Source organism: Ascidia mentula, chromosome 3 (assembly GCF_947561715.1).
Source record: "Ascidia mentula chromosome 3, kaAscMent1.1, whole genome shotgun sequence".
Classification (NCBI taxonomy): Eukaryota; Metazoa; Chordata; class Ascidiacea; order Phlebobranchia; family Ascidiidae; genus Ascidia; species Ascidia mentula.
The window spans coordinates 20,655,601-20,674,458 of NC_138568.1; the positions used below are offsets into that span (position 1 = coordinate 20,655,601).

Here is an 18,858-nt window from a genome sequence, read left to right on the forward strand (position 1 = left end):
ACAAGTATCTGTTCGCTATTTGCATCAAATTTTTTTTTTCAAGACAGTATAGTGATGTACACGGACATAAAAGTGTGGATACGAGAAACAAGCGGAAATCGCACCTGAAAGTTTTGTTTTCTAACTTAAATTGTGTTGAAAATGTTTTTTGTACATTTATCGCTAAAAACGTTGTATCGTCTTGTATTTACAACAACGTTATATCAGTGTTTCGAATTTCATCGGAGGTTTCCTCACACGTATTCGGCTTGTTGCTGTCTTCGGCAACTTCTGAGTTTAGCGAAGTAAGCTTGGATTGCGACGACGCTTTTTCCTTTGGTTTCGGGTATGACGATGATCGTGTAGATAATGTTGATCAACGTGAATCCGAGGTAGGGAAGAAGTGCTCCGAATGTGAGGTATTCCTGTATAGAAGGTGGGGTTATAATTTCCAATATTGTAGATTTGCAATAGGATACCAGTATTTTTTCTGGCTCGGGGCGGTTAAGATCTACAACTTATTGTGACGCTATATTAGCGATTTTGAGCGCTAGACGAGAAGATATCCATGCACCAGACGTAGGCACTCTGATGAAACGGAAGTAAAATCAATTTTCAGAATAATCCCCCTTTCTGTCACTGCATTGTTTATTTGGATCTAAAACACAATCACTTCCTTCCAGGCCCCTGGTTTGTATCATTATGACTAAGAATGTCTGATAGAATGGTTGTTAAATAAAGCAAGACGGATGCAAACAGAAAAAAATGAGGCTGATAAGCAAAGTGGAGCCAATAATATGGGCAAGCTTGCAGCTTACACAAAAATTAGGCTGTTTGAAATATAAGTCTATTTTTACGACAGTTTAGAGTTTGATCCGGCACATTCCTACCATATCATCATAAACTAATTTCGTAATACACAGAAAATATTAATACATACAAACAAATAGGGAGTCGCAAATCCGACCAGAGCGAAAAGAAACCAATATATTAACGTTGCCACCGTCATCACAGCAGGACGCGCTGATTGGTCGAGAAGTTCGGGTGTGATTGCATAAGAAACTGGTCCCTGGCCAGTCGAGAAACCGGCAATGAAACCTGAAAAGGAAATGTTGCTGTATTCGCACTTGAACAATTACTATTGACGTTGAAACTATCGCTTCACAAAATATCTGTGCAATCGTTTTCGAATATAAAGAAAGCACATTTTCGAAAAAAAATCAAAGTTAGAGTTAACTAAGTTAAAAATTCAATATTTTCAATTGCGAAACATTGATATGTTCACAAACTATACACTAGAACAAGTGGTTCCCAGCCGAGGTGCCGTGGCACCATTCAGTGTCATTTGTAAACTTCGTAGGTGGCGCGAACCTTTATTATCTTTACTGTGATAATTTAACACCGTGCGATTTCTTGGTAGTGTAATGCCGAGATACAGCAAGGCACAATTTATTTTTATGATAACAAACCCCATCTAGAACCAGAAAAAAAGGCACATTCCAACATTCGAGCAAATTGCAACAATAAAAACAAATTGTTACCAAGGATTGCTGCAATAGAGACGTAGGAGAACCATTCGACCGTTGTTTGAAAAGCTAACATGAAGGTGAAGAGGATGATAGCGAGGCTGATGATACTGTTTCCAACCAGTAGAAGTTTCTTTCTTCCAAATCTTTCGCTCAGAAAACCCTGTTATGTTAAAGCAGACTCACAAAATTTGTCAACCACGAGGATAGCAGATACAAAAAAATATAAAGCAAAATCCGGAATATTCTTATTTATAACACAAGTCTGTTTAATCGGTTGCGAAAAAAAAATAAAAATATTTTCACTATAAATATTGAAAACGTTTATTTACATTTCAACATTACCATTCAGAAATCCCTTACCTCAAAAATTTAACTAACTTCGACATGCATCAAAAAAAATTGTGATTTATTTTATTGAGCATTTCGTCAAAATCTGTTACTTACGCCCAGAAATATCAAAATTATTTGGAAGCAGTTGCATCCAAGCGTGACGTATCGAACGACATCGGGGGAAATCCCGGCAAGGAGAAACGCTTCGTCGATGTAAAAGTGAATGCCATCAATACCAGTTAACTGAAGTCCACCCAATACCACAATAGCCGAAACCAATTGCCACCTCACACGGCGTGACGTCAACACCTATGACGAAAATAATTTGTGAATTTAGGCCAATTGTTTTCGGTCAAGTATGTTGGTCAAGAACTTTACCTGCAGAACTGTCATAATTTTCACTTTGCGACTCGCTTCTTCCTCTTGACGTAATTGCTCAAGTTCTTCACTGACGTCATCAGTTCCACGGAGCAGTTTCAAAACGCGTTCGGCTCCGTCGCGATCTTGATTGGCCAAATATAACGCCCTGGAAAGTATATCAAATATTAAATATTTTTGCTATTACCGTAATACATCACTTACTTAGGACTTTGAGGGAAGCGGGGTGAGTACAGGATAAATACAATGCTCGGTAAAGCTGTCATGGCGATAAGATAAGGCCAACGTGTTGGAGTACCCAGAACCTAGAAGTAATTTCGTAATGCGGTTGGCAAATTAAAAGGTGTAAATCTACGCAATTCGATTCTTTATTATTTTCAAAATATTTTCAATTGTTACTCTCCCAAGGAAGAAAAAAACTGTATGATTTTATAGAAAATTGTTTCCACAAAACTTTGAGTTTCATCAAATCTCTTAAGGCAAATATATTTCCAAATTATGTAGAAACACCAAAGTAAAAAGAATTAGATTACGATACCTCATCCAGACCCAGAGAGTTTGCAACTAAAAGTGAAATTGCAATAAAAAGCGCACAAGTCATTCCCAATATTCCACGAACGTGCGATGGTGATATCTCGTATACATAAGCAGGTCCGATTCCTTGCAAATGAAATTGTTATTCACACATTTTAATTCCAACCATCGACAAAAAATGTCTCAAATGGAAATTAAATTCGTTACATGAGTTGTTTGTGACGCATTAACAAGTATTTACGAAACAACTAGTTACACAGTAACGAAAAATCAAAACTTATTTAAATTGTGAAATTTTTGTTTTTTCTCACCTATTGATTTCGAAAATAAATAGCAACTTACCTATTCCAATTGCACTGAATATTCCAAGCAAGAACCGACCGATCATAAACGATTCGTATGAGTTGATAGGATAAGATATACACATCATGAGTGTTCCTACCAGACAGATAGGCTGCAACGAAAGTTTTGTTAAAATTTGAAAGATTCATGAAATGAATTTGAAATTATGTTGCATATATCAGAAAAAAATCTTTTTAAACAATGCACGTTTAAAAAGAAACAAAAATGTGGAAAAATTAACACTTTCTTGTTGTTACCTGTGAGTAAACCATTGTCGCTCGGCTCCCATATCTCGCCACTAAAGGGCGCACTAACAAGCAACCAAACATTCCTCCGAAACCCAGAAAAGCTGAAGTTAGAGTCCAAAGTAGATTCAAGGTTCCTTTGGGTAGTGGTATACCGTACCTCACCTAAAAGTATAATTTTTGCGTCTTGTACATCGATAAGTTAGGAACTGGAGTATTATTATAAAAGCGACCCTATTCTGTTGGAGTTGTTCACTGTATTTATGATAATTTTAAATTCATGATTGCCTCATTGCAAAAGCTGCGAATATAAGACAGAGCAACACAAAAGAGGCGATTAGCAGGCATCAGGAACATGTAATCGACACGCTTCATTACGCACAACGCCATAGTGAGGTTGTCAGAAACTCATCGTAGGAATTTGCAGACCAAGCAAATTCCAGCATGTGTCAGTACACATGTAATAAGGGTGTCATCGCCACAACGCCATACTTCATAGACTAACAGCACATACCAGATAAGACTTGTTGTAAAACTGCCGCAGAGGAATAGCTGCCGCGTTAGTTGTTCCCATGTTGTAGCCAAATACGAAGAAAAAACAACCTGAAGTTAGCAGTGCTGGTATCAGCGCATAGGCCGTCACTTTTGCCTGCAGGTGAAATACATATGGTTAGTCATCAGTTACAAAACACATGACCACTCTATCAATTACGGATGGTGGAATTTATGTTCGTGGCTTAAAGTGTGTGCAGTCAATGTAAAGTAAATGCTTAAAACTGTGCAATTTCAGTGTTTTTTGAAACTTACACCAAGCAAATGCTACATCCCAGTAATTGTCCGCGACCTAATTATTCTTCCTATTTTGAGTAAATTTTTGCCTGTAAAACATTTACCTGACTAACTGAACAAATTTCTTTGCAGGAATGGAGTCTCCATGCAAATAAGGACAATTCTTACAAATAATTTGCTCATAACAAGAGAGCTATGACGACAAATATTAACTCTATGTTAAGGCATCGCCAATTTATTTGTGGCTTTTTTCATTCCAAAGAATAGTTTCATATTTCAATCTCACCTTATATTGTTGAACCATCCTTCAGATGTCGTTGTACAGATGGCCGGTTGTGCGATCAGGTTATAGATGGTCTGTTGTGCAATAACTACGCCGACTTTACAATACACTCTTTTTTACCAACGAAACACCTCGAGCTTTTAAAGTGGCTGCAAATGCATCCACGGCCGAACGATAAGATATACACGAAAAGTGCACGCGATCTTGTCCAGCATCTAATCTCTGACAAAAAAGGCAGGTTTTCGGCACGGAAAAATATTTTTCACTAGCTACGTGCATTAAAAAACGATATTGTATGGCAATTGCTGTGACAAGAAAACTAAGCTCTGCATATTTCCTCTATTTGTCCATGCAATATTTCATTAATTAGTCAGAGATCATTAATCCAAACTAATTGGTTTTGCTACATGGTAATACTTCTATGTTACTTGATTTTATGACATCATGTCGGTTTGCATGATCCGGAATAACAAAATCAAACAAAAATAAGGTCAGTTCTTCACAACGGGAGTTATCACCAACAGCAATGTATGATTAGAACGGCACAGGTTACTACAGAAATTGTCTCAAGTGAAACGAAATAACGTGTCGAATTAACGAGGAACTTTCGAGATCTCAAGTGACGCGCAACTACAGTTATCTCTCTTGCGTCGAAAATTGCCCGTTTAGCGATGTTGTTTCTCATTGGCTTGGGCACATTTGTTGGAAAACATGTTTGTGACGGAATCGGCCATCGCGGTTTCCGGATTGTCAAGATTCGAATTAACATGGTCTGTCTGCATTTGTTTTATTCTCACTTGATTACGCACGCGTTTGCTGTAATTTTCGCTCGCAATAAGTTACTTATGCCGTATTGTCGGCCCACACAAAAACAGCAACACGGACGAAAATACAAAGATGAAAAAATATATTTTGGTTGAATTAATGAAACTTTTGTCAAACTTCGCCGAGCAATAACGAAAACGGCCTCTCAAGAGTTTTAGGATTGTGCTTTGTCTCGTTGTTGTCAGATAAAAAAATAACCTACTTAGAAGCAACTTAAACAAATACTCTTATCATGGTACGGTTGCTGCCAAGCATAGATTCATTTCAGACAATCTAACGCCTGTAGATAAAAATCCACGATTAATTGTGCCAAAATATTAGCTGCTATTTCTGCGTTTTTATTGTGTTTTGTTGTATATTGTATTGAATTTATCTCACGGGCGGCACCAAAACGTTTGGCGTACTGCATATTGTGTAGACCTGTCTGTATTGGGTTTGTTTATTTGTGCACCGAACCACACCAAACATAACGCTCAAGTGTGATTGCCCTCCGGCATGTTACCACGAAATTCCGTTTGCAAAGTCAGACCGGTGTAAAATGTAAGGCTGCGGTCTCCGAACACTCGTCTCGCCCAGGTTACGACGCGTGAGGTGTTTCCATAAATCGCGCCGACCTTTGCACAAAAAACAATTTTTGTAAAATAAATATTCTGATCAAATCAAAATATTGAGAAACGATAAACAATTATTCTTCAAGGTTATCATCCTTTTGTTTTGCTAATATGATATCTGTAGTAATCTTATTAATTTGGTTGCAAGAAATCAATCTTGCAATCTCAAAACTTCTCAAATCTTCCAACCTGTTTACAATACGAAAATCGTCCCATAATCTAAAAATATCAAAAAATTTAAAATCAGAGGGTTTTTCGTTTCCTGATACATTATTTTCGGGATTCGATTTGATTCGGTCTTCAGAATATCGGATCGGCAGCAGTTTTTTTTTTTTTTTAAAGAACGACCTCAGTAACTCAAAGACTGCGTATTTTTTTTAAATATAATGCAATTGTACGTTTTTAATGGTTGGTTTTGCACACAAATTCACCTCAGAAAGCAGACAAGAGCGAGTGGTTTGGATGCATGGATAAACTACATGAAATAATTCTCTGCATGTTCTTGGATTGTGTGCTAGTTCAAACTGTTGGACACATCAGCCTTTTTCAGTGTGCATAATTGTATCAGATCAGATATCAGTAGCTAACTAATAGCTATGGAGAAGAAACTCCTTCAATGATTTTGTGTCCATACAAGATATTCAAAGTACATTTAAATTGTTAAGCGTTTTGACCTCACAATTAAGGACTGTGACAACATGTACTAACCATTTGTTTCATTTTGTGCAATTACGGACAAAGAAAAACATTCATAATTTTTATCTAGGTTTGCACTTGTACAGCAGTAATCATAGCTAATTACACATACTTCTTATGTTGTTTGGATGCATTTTGCCAAACTGTTCCCAAGGTTAAACCATGGTTTTTATACAATGCAGAAAATTGGAAAAAATAATTGACACTACTGAAGAACACTTAGAAACCTGCCAATCCAACCTTTTTGTGGCGTAACCGTCCAACAGACGCGATTTATCAGCCAAACTTGATCCACATATAAGCCTACGTACCATAGAAATCTGTGCAAATATAAACTGTGACTGCAGCGCACCGGATCCTTGTTGCTGCAGTGCGACTTTCTTTTCTCGCCTTTTTCTGCTTCACGCGTCACTTGTCATTTGTTCCGCTTCATTACTTTTGTGTTGTCATTTCTATACTTGTTCATTTTCAAGGGCAACGTCTGTGTATATAAACGCGACCTTTTTCTCATAATTTCATTTCAAAAACCTTTTAAGGATGTTGCTACTGTATCGCTAATAATCACCAAGACATATTTGCTATCAACTGCAAATGGCGTGTGTTTATTTACATTTTTCAGTTACCCCATTTCTCACGAATAATAAAAACAATTCGGTGAAGTCATTTGTGCGTTTGAAGCAGACTGTCATTAATTGAAAGCAGTGATTTTTTATTTATCTCCTTTGGCAGGCGTCCTTCCGGTTGTGTTGCGCTGTTGCCGCAACATTAACACTGTAAGTAAGTGTAATATTTCAACTCAAATATACAACCAAAAATAACAGGTGGTTGCTTTGTTTACACCAAACCTATAAACTTCGCACAGATTACTATTCTACACAGACTTATATGTGGATCAAGTTTAGTAAAAACTTTGTGACCTGGTGTAAGTAGCAGTTTCCTTGGACCGCATTGTCTCGCTTGACAAACGGAGCATAGAGCATTGCAAGGATACGCAACAGACTTTTTATACAACCGGCTGCTGAAGGATGGTTCATCAATATAAGGTAAGATGAAAGCGTTAAATACTTTAAAGTTATTACAAAGCACAATTTAGATGTTAACCACATTTTCCTACGCTTACATATACATGTTTTTGAAAATTGCCCTGCTTAATCTGTGTGTATATTGTGTAGAAATCATGCAGAGACATTCTATGATCTAAAATTGAATGTAATTGGAGATTTCTTGCTCACACTAAAAAGTACAATTATTATTCTAAAATTTGGGCTACTGGCCGTCAACAATGTGTTCATCAGTCTGTCCGAAATATCATGAAGTTGACATCGTTTAGGCAAAAGTAACAGCTTATGCGTTGATACCAGCACTGCTGACTCCTGGGTGCTTTTTCTTCGTGTACGGCTTCAATATCGGTACAACCAATGCGGTGGCTATTCCACTACAGCAGTTTTACAGCCAATCTTATCTGGTACGTGTTTTTCGACAATTGTTTTGGTGAAACCTTAACGTAAATACACCTGCGCATGCAATCTGCTTACAAACAACGAAAAATTTTAAAGCTAAGTTTCGTTCTTGAAACAAACCATTTGTCTCAAAATAAAACACAAAACACAAAATTTGGGGATAGTGGGTATAACAGGAAACAACCTTCCTGTCTCAGGAAAGTGTCGTTTTTCGGTTAGTCGTTAAATGTTTCTTGCATTGTGTTAAGGTTTGGACACTTGCTTAATAACTGCAAGTTGTAGAAGTTTACAACAAAACTAATTTAAGCCTTTACACCCTTTCCACGACAAATAATTTAACCTAATAATGGACTAAACTAACGATGGATCAAAGATCAGGAAGCGTGTTGTGTCAAACGTACCGAAAATACAATATGCATTACAAACATAAACATTGAGTGTACTTTAAACTACATCCACGCCATGATAAATAATAATCATGGTGTACATATTTCGCAAAACCCACTTATCCTGTCGACGATCTAAATCCTCGTTGTTTCATTCCTTGTTTCGACTCCAGAAAGTTTTCAAAATGTCTTCAGTATTTAACAACATAATTTTAATACTTTCAGTTGAGATACGGTGTTCCACTACCCGATGGAACCTTGAATCTACTTTGGACTCTAACTGCAGCTTTGTACGGTTTCGGAGGAATGTTTGGTTGCTTGCTAGTGCGCCCTTTAGTGGCGAAATATGGGAGCCGAGCGACAATGCTTCACTCACAGGTAACACAGAATACTTCAGCTTTGTTATTCTTCAGTTTTCGAACCGCTTTCCAGGAAGTGGTTTTCGAACATACGTCACAATAAGTAATTATCTGTTGCGTGAAAATATGTATATAGAACGAAACAGAAACCAATGCAAGGTAATAATCAAAAACTACCTTCGTTGCAGCCTATTTGTCTGGTAGGAACACTCCTGAAGTGTATATCTTACCCTATTAACTCATACGAGTCGTTCATGATCGGTCGGTTCTTGCTTGGAATATTCTGTGGTCTTGGAATAAGTAATACGTTAGTTTATTTTACAGAAACAAATCACAAATTTACTTTTCAATTAAATTGAGTGTAATACCGAAGGTTTTTGAGTAAATTCACCATCATTCCTTGCAGCGTCAGAAACACAGTAAACTTTTTATTTGCAAGCAATCGGTCCTGCTTACGTATACGAGATCTCAGCTTCTCACATTCGTGGAATATTTGGAATGACTTTTGCGTTTTGCATTGCACTTGGAATTCTATGTGCAAACGCATTGGGTTTATACGAGGTAATGTTAAAAGCATGGCATGCACGTATACTAATAATGAAAATAGAATTAAAAAAAAAACTATTTGTTTCATCGGATACAAAGAAAAGCAAAAGTTTTTGTTACATGCAGAAGTAATGCCATGCTTACGCAGTGGCTGATCCAGCTTGGCTGCAATGCCTTGGCTGCGAAGCCTGTGAACTTTTTGTTACATGTTTTGGTTAAATATTTTTGAGAAAATTTTACTTGGCAATGGCTATTGTTTGAATATATAAACACAAATCCCAACTACTGGAATTGGACTTGCAGAGACTTGTTCTTTCATCCAAATAACAAGTAATTCGTTTAGGTTCTGGGTACACCAACTGGTTGGCCATATCTTATCGCCATCACAGCTTTACCGAGTATAGTATTTATCCTGTACTCACCCTGGTTCCCTCAAAGTCATAAGTGAGTAAAGTCATACGAAAGTAAATAAAATTTTTATTCTCAAACAAATTTCCAGGGCGTTATATTTGGCCAATCAAGATCGCGAAGGAGCCGAACGCGTTTTGAAAATGCTCCGTGGAACTGACGACGTCAGTGAAGAACTTGAGCAATTACGTCAAGAGGAAGAAGCGAGTCGCAAAGTGAAAATTATGTCAGTTTTACAAGTAAGCCCAAAAACAAACCTTTTATGAAAGAAAAAAAAATTGTATTTCGCCACTTTTTCGTCATAGGTGTTGACGTCACGTCGTGTGAGATGGCAGTTGGTTTCGGTTATTGTTATATTAAGTGGAATTCAATTGACCGGCATTAATGCTGTCCAATACAACCTCAACGATGCGTTTGTTCTGACTGGGATTTCCCCCGATATCGTTGGTTACGTCACGCTTGGATGCACCTTCTTTCAAGTTGTGGTGACGTTTGTGGGGGTGAGTGATGATTTTTGATAAAATGATTAAAAAACAATGAACAATAATTGCAAAATAATCCAGGATTAATTCCGGAAGTTTGTTTTCATCACAAGTGAAAGATAGCAGGTTATTATGTGGTGACCAACTCGTCTGAAATAAAACATTTTTATTTTATTGATTTTACCCAAAATCGATTAAATTTAATGATATTTATACACAAATTTCAAAATGTTTTCTTGTTTTTGCCACTGTAAAAAACTTCATGAACATGTTTTCGAAACAACAGGGTTTTCTTAACGAAAGATTTGGAAGAAAGCCACTTCTGGTGATTGGAAACTGCATCGTCAGCTTTTCGATCGTTCTCTTTACATTCATGTTCGCTTTTCAAACAACAGTTCCATGGTTTTCTTATGTTTCCATTCTGGCAATGCTTGGTAAAAATTACTTTTTGGTATTGGAGATTCATCCAAAAATATGAGATAAGAAAGTGCTAAGAATGTAATATTTAACATCAAAACTTTCTAAGAAAAGATTCCAAAAAAAGATGAATTAAAAAACATATTTATTGGAACTTCGGTAAGTAATATTGTTTTGTAAAAGGCGTCAATTTTATTTCTAAAACCTTAACACATATTTCGTGTTCGCTCTTATATATTTACATAAAAACCTTTCGGTTATACGCACGACTACAAATCAATTTTTATATAACGTTACGAAAATTCAAACCTTCAGCTTTCCTTGCTGGCTTCTCGACTGGCCAGGGACCAGTTTCTTATGTCATCACACCCGAACTTGTCGACCAATCAGCGCGTCCGGCCGTGATGACGTTGGCAACATCAATATATTGGTTTTTCTTCGCTCTTGTTGGATTTGGGACTCCCTATTTGTTTGTATGTATTAAATTTTTTTGTAAGTATTTTACGTTTCGTGGATGCATCTCCGGACTTTTGTCGACTTACATGCTCTATTCTAAGTGCTATCGATGCTGCTGTCGCGCAACACGCTTCCGGCTTGTTACTCTATGTTGTTGCTGCTGTTTCCTTTCTGCCTTTCAGTACTTTATTAACTCGACGGTTTTCTGCAACCAGTTCAAGCTGGTAGTACTGATGATGAACCCAGTATGAATTCGAAACGTTTACTTAGAATATGATTAACAGCATCCTAGCTATGGCTTTCTTTTTCGAAGTTATCACCTTTTTTTGCACCTAAAAATCAATGAAATTGTGCGGATTACTCAGAAAAATGCACGCCTTTTGAAACTTATTCAAAGTGTTGTTTATTCGAACACAATTTTCCATTTCAAACAGATCAAACAAACTGTGTTCATATCTATACCAATTTCTTCTCTAACTAGTTTTACAATTATTTCGGTCGCAATCTATTTGTTACAATCCTTAGTATTGTGAACCAACTCCACCTTCTATACAGGAATACCTCACATTCGGAGCACTTCTTCCCTACCTCGGATTCACGTTGATCAACGTCATCTACACGATAATCGTTGTACCCGAAACCAAAGGAAAAAGCGTCGTCGCAATCCAAGCTTACTTCGCTAAACTCAACAAAGTACCCATTATAGACGCCACCAATCCACGTGACAACGACGCGTATGACGCCACCAGTGAAGACGTGGTCTAAACTTCTAACATGATGATATTTTGAAAATGGAGATTCGCAATTATTGTGATAGCACCATCATTTTTTTTTTTAATATCTGATTAAGTTTGCTAAACTAAATGTACAACCACAGCTACAAATGATATAGGGTGTGCTTCTCTTGGTCTCAAAATGGCAATCAACATAATTAGCGTTAATCTCCTAGGTTTGTCGAACTTTTCGCTTCTGTGGTGACGTGTTCTCCTTAACGATGTTGTTATTCGATGTTAAATTAGTTTCACTTCCTCGTTTACAATCTCATCTCTTTGTGGAGTTGTTCTCTACGTTGCTGGTGGAGCATGATTTCCGTCTGTGAATATATATTCGTCAATTTAAAGCGTATGACGTGAATGATTTTTATAAACATTTAAGAATGTCGATTGGTCAGTGTAATATTTCAAAATGCTTCACTTGCCCCAGAAAAGGCGAAGCCCTGTAGTAAACCATCGCAATCAACACAAAGTGGAATAACTTCCTTCGTCGAAATACAGGTGATGTTGTCGCTATCTGAAGAGGAGTGGGATTGATTGTTGCTGGGGTTGGTGGATAAACCATGGGCTTGGAATCGCAGAAGGTAGTTAAGTGTTGTGGCGCATATTTACCGCATGATCTTCTTACAAGTATCATTGCGTATTTTATGAAAGTTGGGATGTATTTCTTTAGTCTATTGCCTTTAGCCTCAATCATTATAGTCTGGCAACCCAGTCTCCCGCACGGGCAGGTTTTGAGTGCGGACTGGTTGGTGGGTTGGATTTGACATTAAATTAAAGAATTCAACTCGAGAAACTGTTGTTACTGAACCTGACAGTTTTGCTTCACTTCACTTCATAGCATTATATTATTCAGAAAAATCATTTCCTTGTTTTCTGTCAAACCACACGAAATAGATAAGAAGGATAAAGCAAAGCCCCTGTTAATTTTACAGAAAAACAGTCGATTTACAGATAATTCCGAGTAAAATTGCAATGTTTTTTTGTTAGTTTCAGATTTAACTACTTCAGGTCATTTTGGGGTTGGGTTTGAAGAGGCGTTGGCTAACTTGAAAACATTGACATTTCAAAACTTATTTCGTGAAACGAAGCAATTAAACTTAAATGTAAAATCTAAACGAAAGGATGTTGCACTTTGCAAAATACTTATTTATCGTTATATATTCATTGATGCCAATTTTGTGTAGTAATTTCTAAAACCGTTGGGCAAAACATGTCGGCGCGATTTCGCTGACAAAAAACTAAGCACATCTTAGCCCGAGAATGTCGTGGGTTCGGGGTCAGCAACCTTCTCTATTCTACACCGACCTGACACTGCAACTATCGAGTCGACCTTCGTGATAACATGCCAGAGTGTAGCGACATTTGAGCTCTATGTTTACTTTAGTGTGGAGTAGTGCAGAAATAAACAAATCCAATACAGCCAGACATTCGGCCCACCATAAACTTAACAAAGTCCAAGAGCTCAAAACACGTCTATATTATGAATCTATGTATTTTCTTTGTAGAAATCACGCGCTAATATTTCCGCAGGTAACTTTTAACAATGTACACTCGACGTAACCGTTCCACATAGCGTCATTATTCTGCCATTTACAGGGACGTTTTTCGTTTTTTCAACGTCCCGTTAATAGGGGTTGTTGTTTCTATATCAAACGCACAGCAAAGTGAGGCGAATATAAATCCACTGGAGAGAGAATATTTAGTTTAAGAAACTTAATCAAAACTAAACTTTTCATAAAATGCCAAAAAAGTTTTCCACATTTTCTACAACATCGCAATTGGCAAAAGTTGAGAATTTTCACAATTAAAACGCCGTCATGTTATAAGCTGTGCCCCCGTCATCACTAGTGGCGTTATACATTTCGTTGTCATAGGGATTGGTGACGTCTTTAATCGGTACTTTGTTGAGTTTAGCGAAGTAAGCTTGGATTGCGACGACGCTTTTTCCTTTGGTTTCGGGTATGACGATGATCGTGTAGATGACGTTGATTAACGTGAATCCTAGGTAGGGAAGAAGTGCTCCGAATGTGAGGTATTCCTGTATAGAAGGTGGAGTTGGTTCTCAATTTATTTAAAGATCGTAACATACTGGTTGCATTATCATGACCGAAATTGTTGGGAAAGCAAAAGAGAATAAACCAATGCTGAAAAATACACAATTTGTTTGATCTGTTTGAAATTGAAGATTGTTTCCACATAACTAATCCTTGGGTTAAGCCTCAAACATTTATTCAAGTATTTGAACAAAATCAGTTACTTTGTGATTTTTTTGCAGTAAGATCATTAACCAAGCTGATCGATCGTTTACTCGATATCACCAAAAGAACTGCTTCCTTAAAAAAAATCGGCAATAGACCGTAGATACATCCATAACACGTAGAACACATAGAAAATAATTTAATACATACAAACAAATAGGGAGTCGCGAATCCAACAACAGCGAGGAAAAACCAATACGTCAATGTTGCCAACGTCATCACAGCCGGACGCGCTGATTGGTCGAGAAGTTCAGGTGTGATTGAGTAAGCAACCGGTCCCTGGCCAGAGGAGAAGCCAGAAAGGAAAGCTAAGGGTTTGAATTTTCATAATATAAGATTGTATTCTTTTAATTTATTTGTAATCTTATATATCTTATATACTCTTAAGGTCTTTCAAGTCAATATACAAGCACGTGTGTTATCGTTTTTAGAAATAACATTGACACTTTTTTCAAGACAACTAAAGTTGCAATAATTATGTTTAATATATCTTCTATTACAAAGTTTTGATGTTAATTTATGCATCATTAGTAATCTCCTATCTCGTTTTTTTGGATGAATTTTCAATGATGAAAAGTATTTTTTTACCAAGCATCGCCACAATGGCAACATAGGAAAACCATGGAACTGATGTTTGAAAAGCGGACATGAAAGTATAGAGGACGATCGAGAAGCAGACGATACTGTTTCCAATCACCAGAAGTGGCTTTCTTCCAAATCTTTCACTCAGAAAACCCTGTAGTTTCAAAAAAAAAATTCACAAAAAATTGTTTATAGTGAAAAAAATACGTAAATTGTCAACATTAAATTTAATCGAGTCAAAGTAAAATAAAAAAAAAACATTTTCAAGGATAGTCATTCCCCTGGCGTCCCTAAACCTGTTAACTACAGATCGGAGAAATTACAACTCCATAACAATGTCTTACTCCTTAGTAAATCACCAGATAACCTACTACCTTTATCTTATTAATGCGGATAATCTGAGTAAGCCTCCGGAACTAATAGGGATTTATTATGTACCTATTTTTCCACTTTGTGCGTAATTTCAAAAAAATCATCACTTACTGCAACAAACGTCACGATAACTTGGAAGAAGGTGCACCCGAGCGTGACGTAGCCAGCGATATCGGGGGAAATCCCAGAAAGGACAAATGCATCGTTGAGATTAAAGTGAACACCATTTATGCCGGTCAACTGATGACCACCCAATATAACAATAGTCGAAATCAATTGCCACCTCTCATGTCGCGACATCAACACCTATGACGAAAATGTGACGTCAAGCAAACTCTCACGTCTTTCTTTCTTTCCAAGAAGGTTTGTTAAGAGGATTACCTGCACAACTGTCATTATCTTCACCTTGCGACTAGTTTCTTCCTCTTGACGTAATTGCTCAAGCTCTTCACTGACGTCATCAGTTCCACGGAGAAGTTTCAAAACGCGTTCGGCTCCGGCGCGATCCCGATTGGCCAAATATAAAGCCCTGGAAAGTTCATTGAATTTAAGGATTTTAAGTAATTTCTGATTACCTAACTCACTTAGGACTTTGAGGGAACCAGGGGGAGTATAGGATAAATACAATGCTCGGTATAGCTGTCATGGCGATAAGATATGGCCAACCTGTTGGTGTACCCAACACCTAAACAATTACTTGTTATGTAAGTGGAAGAACAACGGTCTCTGCAAGTCCAATTCCAGTAATTGTGATTTATGTTAATTATATTCCAATGATTGCCATTGTCAAGTTGTGTGGTTTCAAAAAAGATATCCAAAACAAGTTGCAAAATTAGGAACATAACTGACGGTTCTAAATGTCCTTAATACTTATCGCAACTTCATCGTACCATTTTGCCGGTTCGCCTTCATTTTACAATGAAAATGATTGTTGAAAACAATCTAAATGTCTGTAGGATAAAGTTCTTTACCACTGTAATGGCTATTTTGTTTATACTAAAATTGTATATTTTTAATATAAAGCTATTAACGTTACTGGTACGTTACCTCATATAGGCCAAATGCGTTTGCTAATAGAACTGAAATTGTTATGGAAAGCGTAAAACACATTCCCAATATTCCACGTGTGTGGAAGGGGGAGATCTCGTATACGAAAGCAGGGCCGATTCCTTGCAAATAAAAAAGTCTTTTATGGCAAAAAACGTTTGTATTACGTTCGATTTTATTAAAAAGGATAGTTAGCGAATTTTATGTGTTATGTGATTTAGATTACATAAAGTTTATAACAAACAAATCAATACTTTTCCAGTTATTAAGCACTTATTCTGAACAAATTTCGGGTGGTCCGAATCATTCCATGGTCACAATATAACCTATTTTGTGATTTTCTCTTTTCTGTAAGATAATCACCTAAAATAAACTTAACTAACCTCTTACCTATTCCAAGTCCACAGAATATTCCAAGTACAAATCGACCGACCAAGAACGACTCATATGAGTTAATAGGATAAGATATACACATCAGAAGTGTTCCAACCAGACAAATAATCTGCAACAAAGGTTGGTTAACAATTCAACATCACTTTTTATTGATTATTTCTGTTTCGTTCTACTAAATTTGCATATTTCAACGCAACAGATAACTTCGTATAAAGTGGTTCGACAACTGAAATATAACAAAAACTGAAGTATTCAATGTTACCTGAGAGTAAACCATTGTTGCTCGGCTCCCAAATTTCGCCACTGAAGGGCGCACCAACAAGCAACCAAACATTCCTCCGAAACCGTACAATGCTGAAGTTAGAGTCCAAAGTAGATTCAAGGTTCCATCGGGTAGTGGTAGACCGTACCTCAACTGAAAGTATAATGTTTTGTTGTTCAATACTGAATCCTGGAGCGAATGAGGTTCAAAGTACGCTGAATATTTTTGTTTATAATGCTTGTGCTATTTTCGGTATGTTTGATCTTGGATCAAAGCAGGCGAATTGTGCTACGAATTTTGATCAGTATCTCGTATATGTGAGACAGCAAACATGATTTTAATAAATGCCAATGACTTGATTTTAAGGTGAAGGTACTCGTAATTCTCAAAGTAAGACCATGTCACCTTTGATAGTGTTAAATAAGTACCTTTACCGATAGGGACAGGAAACAACTTATCTGCAGGCAAAAATAACACAACACGCTTCCTGATCTTTGATCCATCGTTAGTTTAGTCCATTATTAGGTTAAATAAGGTTAAATTAGTTTTGTTGTAAACTTCTACAACTTGCAGTTATTAAGCAAGTGTCCAGACCTTAACACAATCCAAAAATATTTACCGTATAATTAATCTAAAAACGACATTTTCCTGAGACAGGGAGGTTAATACGTGAATCACCATAACTACTATCCCCCAAAGTTTGTGTTTTTGTGGTATATTTTGTTGCAAACGGTTTTGCTGTTGCCAAAACGAAACTTAGCATTAAAAAGGGTCGTACGTTATAAGCAGGTTAAAAGCGCAAGAAGGATTCGCCACGAAGGGAAATTGTCAAACCTAAAATCACGCACCAGATAAGATTGACTGTAAAACTGTTGTAAAGGAATAGCCGCCGCATTGGTTGTTCCAATGTTGAAGCCGTACGCGAAGAAAAAGCACCCAGGAGTCAACAGTGCTGGTATCAACGCATAAGCAGTCACTTTCGCCTAAACGATGTTAACTTCATGATATTTCGGACTGATTGACAAACACATTGTTGACGGCCAGTAGCCCAAATTTTAGAATAATAATTGTTCAGTGTGAACAAGAAATCTCATAATACGTTCAATTATAGAACAAAGAATGTCTTCACACGTTTTTCAAACGTTGCTTACGAATTTAGCGACGAATACACGCACAAAATAGGCACGCCAATTTCCAAAAACATGTACATGCAAGCGCAGCAAAATGTGGTTCAAAACTATCGTGCTTTGTAAATAGCTTTAAAGTATTGAACACTTTCATCTAACCTTATAATGTTGAACCATCCTTCAGCAGCTAGTTGTACAAATGTACTACAGATCAGAAGCATTCAACCCACGTCACATACATGGCTCTCTGACTACTTTCAACTGCCAAGCGAGAAAACTCTACAGACTCCTAACGTTATTGCAGCAGCAACAGCAGTCGGCTGTATAAAACTTTGTTGCGTGGTAATACTTTTTCCGTTAACGCCGCGAACGCGCTCCTCTGAATGCTCTGCATGCTCCGTTTGCCAAGCGAGACACCGCGGACTTTGTACGTCATAGCAATCGTCGGACGAACGAAAACAGAGCTTGCAACTTTTAATACAGATAATCGAGGTAGTTTGACGCACCATGTGTTGGTTGGCTATTGTAAGATCAAGAACAGCATACATGCTTATATTGTGAATCTGTGCATTTTTTTGTAGTTTTCAAGGTGTAGTATTCCTGCACGCAATTATGACAATAGATACCCGGGACAAAAAACTTTCCCAAACTTTCTATGATACTGCAATTGGCAAATGTTCACAATTTCCACAATAAAAACACCGTCATATTAGAAGCTGACCTCCGTCAACATTGGTGGCGTCATACGCTTCACTGTCGTTAACGACGTCACTGATGGGTACTTTGTTGAGTTTAGCGAAGTAAGCTTGGATTGCGACGACGCTTTTCCCTTTGGTTTCGGGTACAACGATGATCGTGTAGATGACGTTGATCAACGTGAATCCGAGGTAGGGAAGAAGTGCTCCGAATGTGAGATATTCCTGTATGGAAGGTGGAGTTGGTTCACAATACTAAGCAATGTAACATATAGATTGCAATATCATGAC

General features: G+C 37.2%; 3 protein-coding genes across 6 annotated transcripts; 1 reads left to right on the forward strand and 2 right to left on the reverse strand.

Moving 5' to 3' along the window:
* Positions 1–233: 233 nt before the first annotated feature.
* On the reverse strand, positions 234–4,430 carry LOC145895926 (solute carrier family 2, facilitated glucose transporter member 5-like). Its single transcript, XM_082984699.1, has 11 exons — positions 4,413–4,430; positions 3,852–3,986; positions 3,350–3,502; positions 3,093–3,204; positions 2,755–2,876; positions 2,421–2,521; positions 2,217–2,364; positions 1,953–2,147; positions 1,521–1,668; positions 920–1,077; positions 234–404 (listed from the first exon to the last, which is right to left on the reverse strand). The coding sequence occupies exons 1-11, from the start codon at positions 4,428–4,430 to the stop codon at positions 234–236; spliced, it is 1,461 nt and encodes a 486-aa protein (XP_082840825.1).
* A 3,084-nt stretch (positions 4,431–7,514) lies between these two features.
* Positions 7,515–12,216, forward strand: LOC145894351 (solute carrier family 2, facilitated glucose transporter member 5-like). 3 transcript variants are annotated; one of them, XM_082982911.1, is made up of 11 exons: positions 7,515–7,584; positions 7,903–8,006; positions 8,613–8,765; positions 8,935–9,046; positions 9,186–9,307; positions 9,636–9,736; positions 9,792–9,939; positions 10,006–10,200; positions 10,469–10,616; positions 10,915–11,072; positions 11,611–12,216. In XM_082982911.1, the coding sequence occupies exons 3-11, from the start codon at positions 8,694–8,696 to the stop codon at positions 11,818–11,820; spliced, it is 1,266 nt and encodes a 421-aa protein (XP_082839037.1). In that variant the 5' UTR covers positions 7,515–7,584; positions 7,903–8,006; positions 8,613–8,693; the 3' UTR covers positions 11,821–12,216. The 3 variants fall into 3 exon arrangements, with proteins under 3 accessions (XP_082839037.1, XP_082839035.1, XP_082839036.1); XM_082982909.1 differs by having other exon boundaries at positions 7,541–7,584; positions 7,872–8,006; XM_082982910.1 differs by having other exon boundaries at positions 7,541–7,584; positions 7,872–8,006; positions 10,915–11,091; positions 11,611–11,648.
* Positions 12,217–13,324: 1,108 nt separating this feature from the next.
* LOC145894350 (solute carrier family 2, facilitated glucose transporter member 5-like) lies at positions 13,325–18,181 on the reverse strand. Of its 2 annotated transcripts, XM_082982907.1 has the most exons (11): positions 18,032–18,181; positions 17,594–17,728; positions 16,746–16,898; positions 16,481–16,592; positions 16,091–16,212; positions 15,628–15,728; positions 15,425–15,572; positions 15,155–15,349; positions 14,678–14,825; positions 14,240–14,397; positions 13,325–13,869 (listed from the first exon to the last, which is right to left on the reverse strand). In XM_082982907.1, exons 1-11 carry the CDS (start codon positions 18,047–18,049, stop codon positions 13,636–13,638), a joined length of 1,524 nt encoding a protein of 507 aa, XP_082839033.1. In that variant the 5' UTR covers positions 18,050–18,181; the 3' UTR covers positions 13,325–13,635. The 2 variants fall into 2 exon arrangements, with proteins under 2 accessions (XP_082839033.1, XP_082839034.1); XM_082982908.1 differs by lacking the exon at positions 17,594–17,728.
* Positions 18,182–18,858: the final 677 nt, after the last annotated feature.

Coding starts and splice junctions, on each gene's coding strand:
- LOC145895926 (XM_082984699.1), bottom strand. Junction 3,503..3,851: donor TTTACAACAAGTCTTATCTG/GTATGTGCTGTT, acceptor TTATACTTTTAG/GTGAGGTACGGTATACCACT. Junction 2,365..2,420: donor CGCTTCCCTCAAAGTCCTAA/GTAAGTGATGTA, acceptor TATACTTTCCAG/GGCGTTATATTTGGCCAATC.
- LOC145894351 (XM_082982909.1), top strand. Junction 9,047..9,185: donor ATTCTGTGGTCTTGGAATAA/GTAATACGTTAG, acceptor TTTATTTGCAAG/CAATCGGTCCTGCTTACGTA. Junction 10,617..10,914: donor TTCCATTCTGGCAATGCTTG/GTAAAAATTACT, acceptor TCAAACCTTCAG/CTTTCCTTGCTGGCTTCTCG.
- LOC145894350 (XM_082982907.1), bottom strand. Junction 15,729..16,090: donor ACGCATTTGGCCTATATGAG/GTAACGTACCAG, acceptor GTAATTGTTTAG/GTGTTGGGTACACCAACAGG. Junction 14,398..14,677: donor TGCCATTGTGGCGATGCTTG/GTAAAAAAATAC, acceptor TCAAACCCTTAG/CTTTCCTTTCTGGCTTCTCC.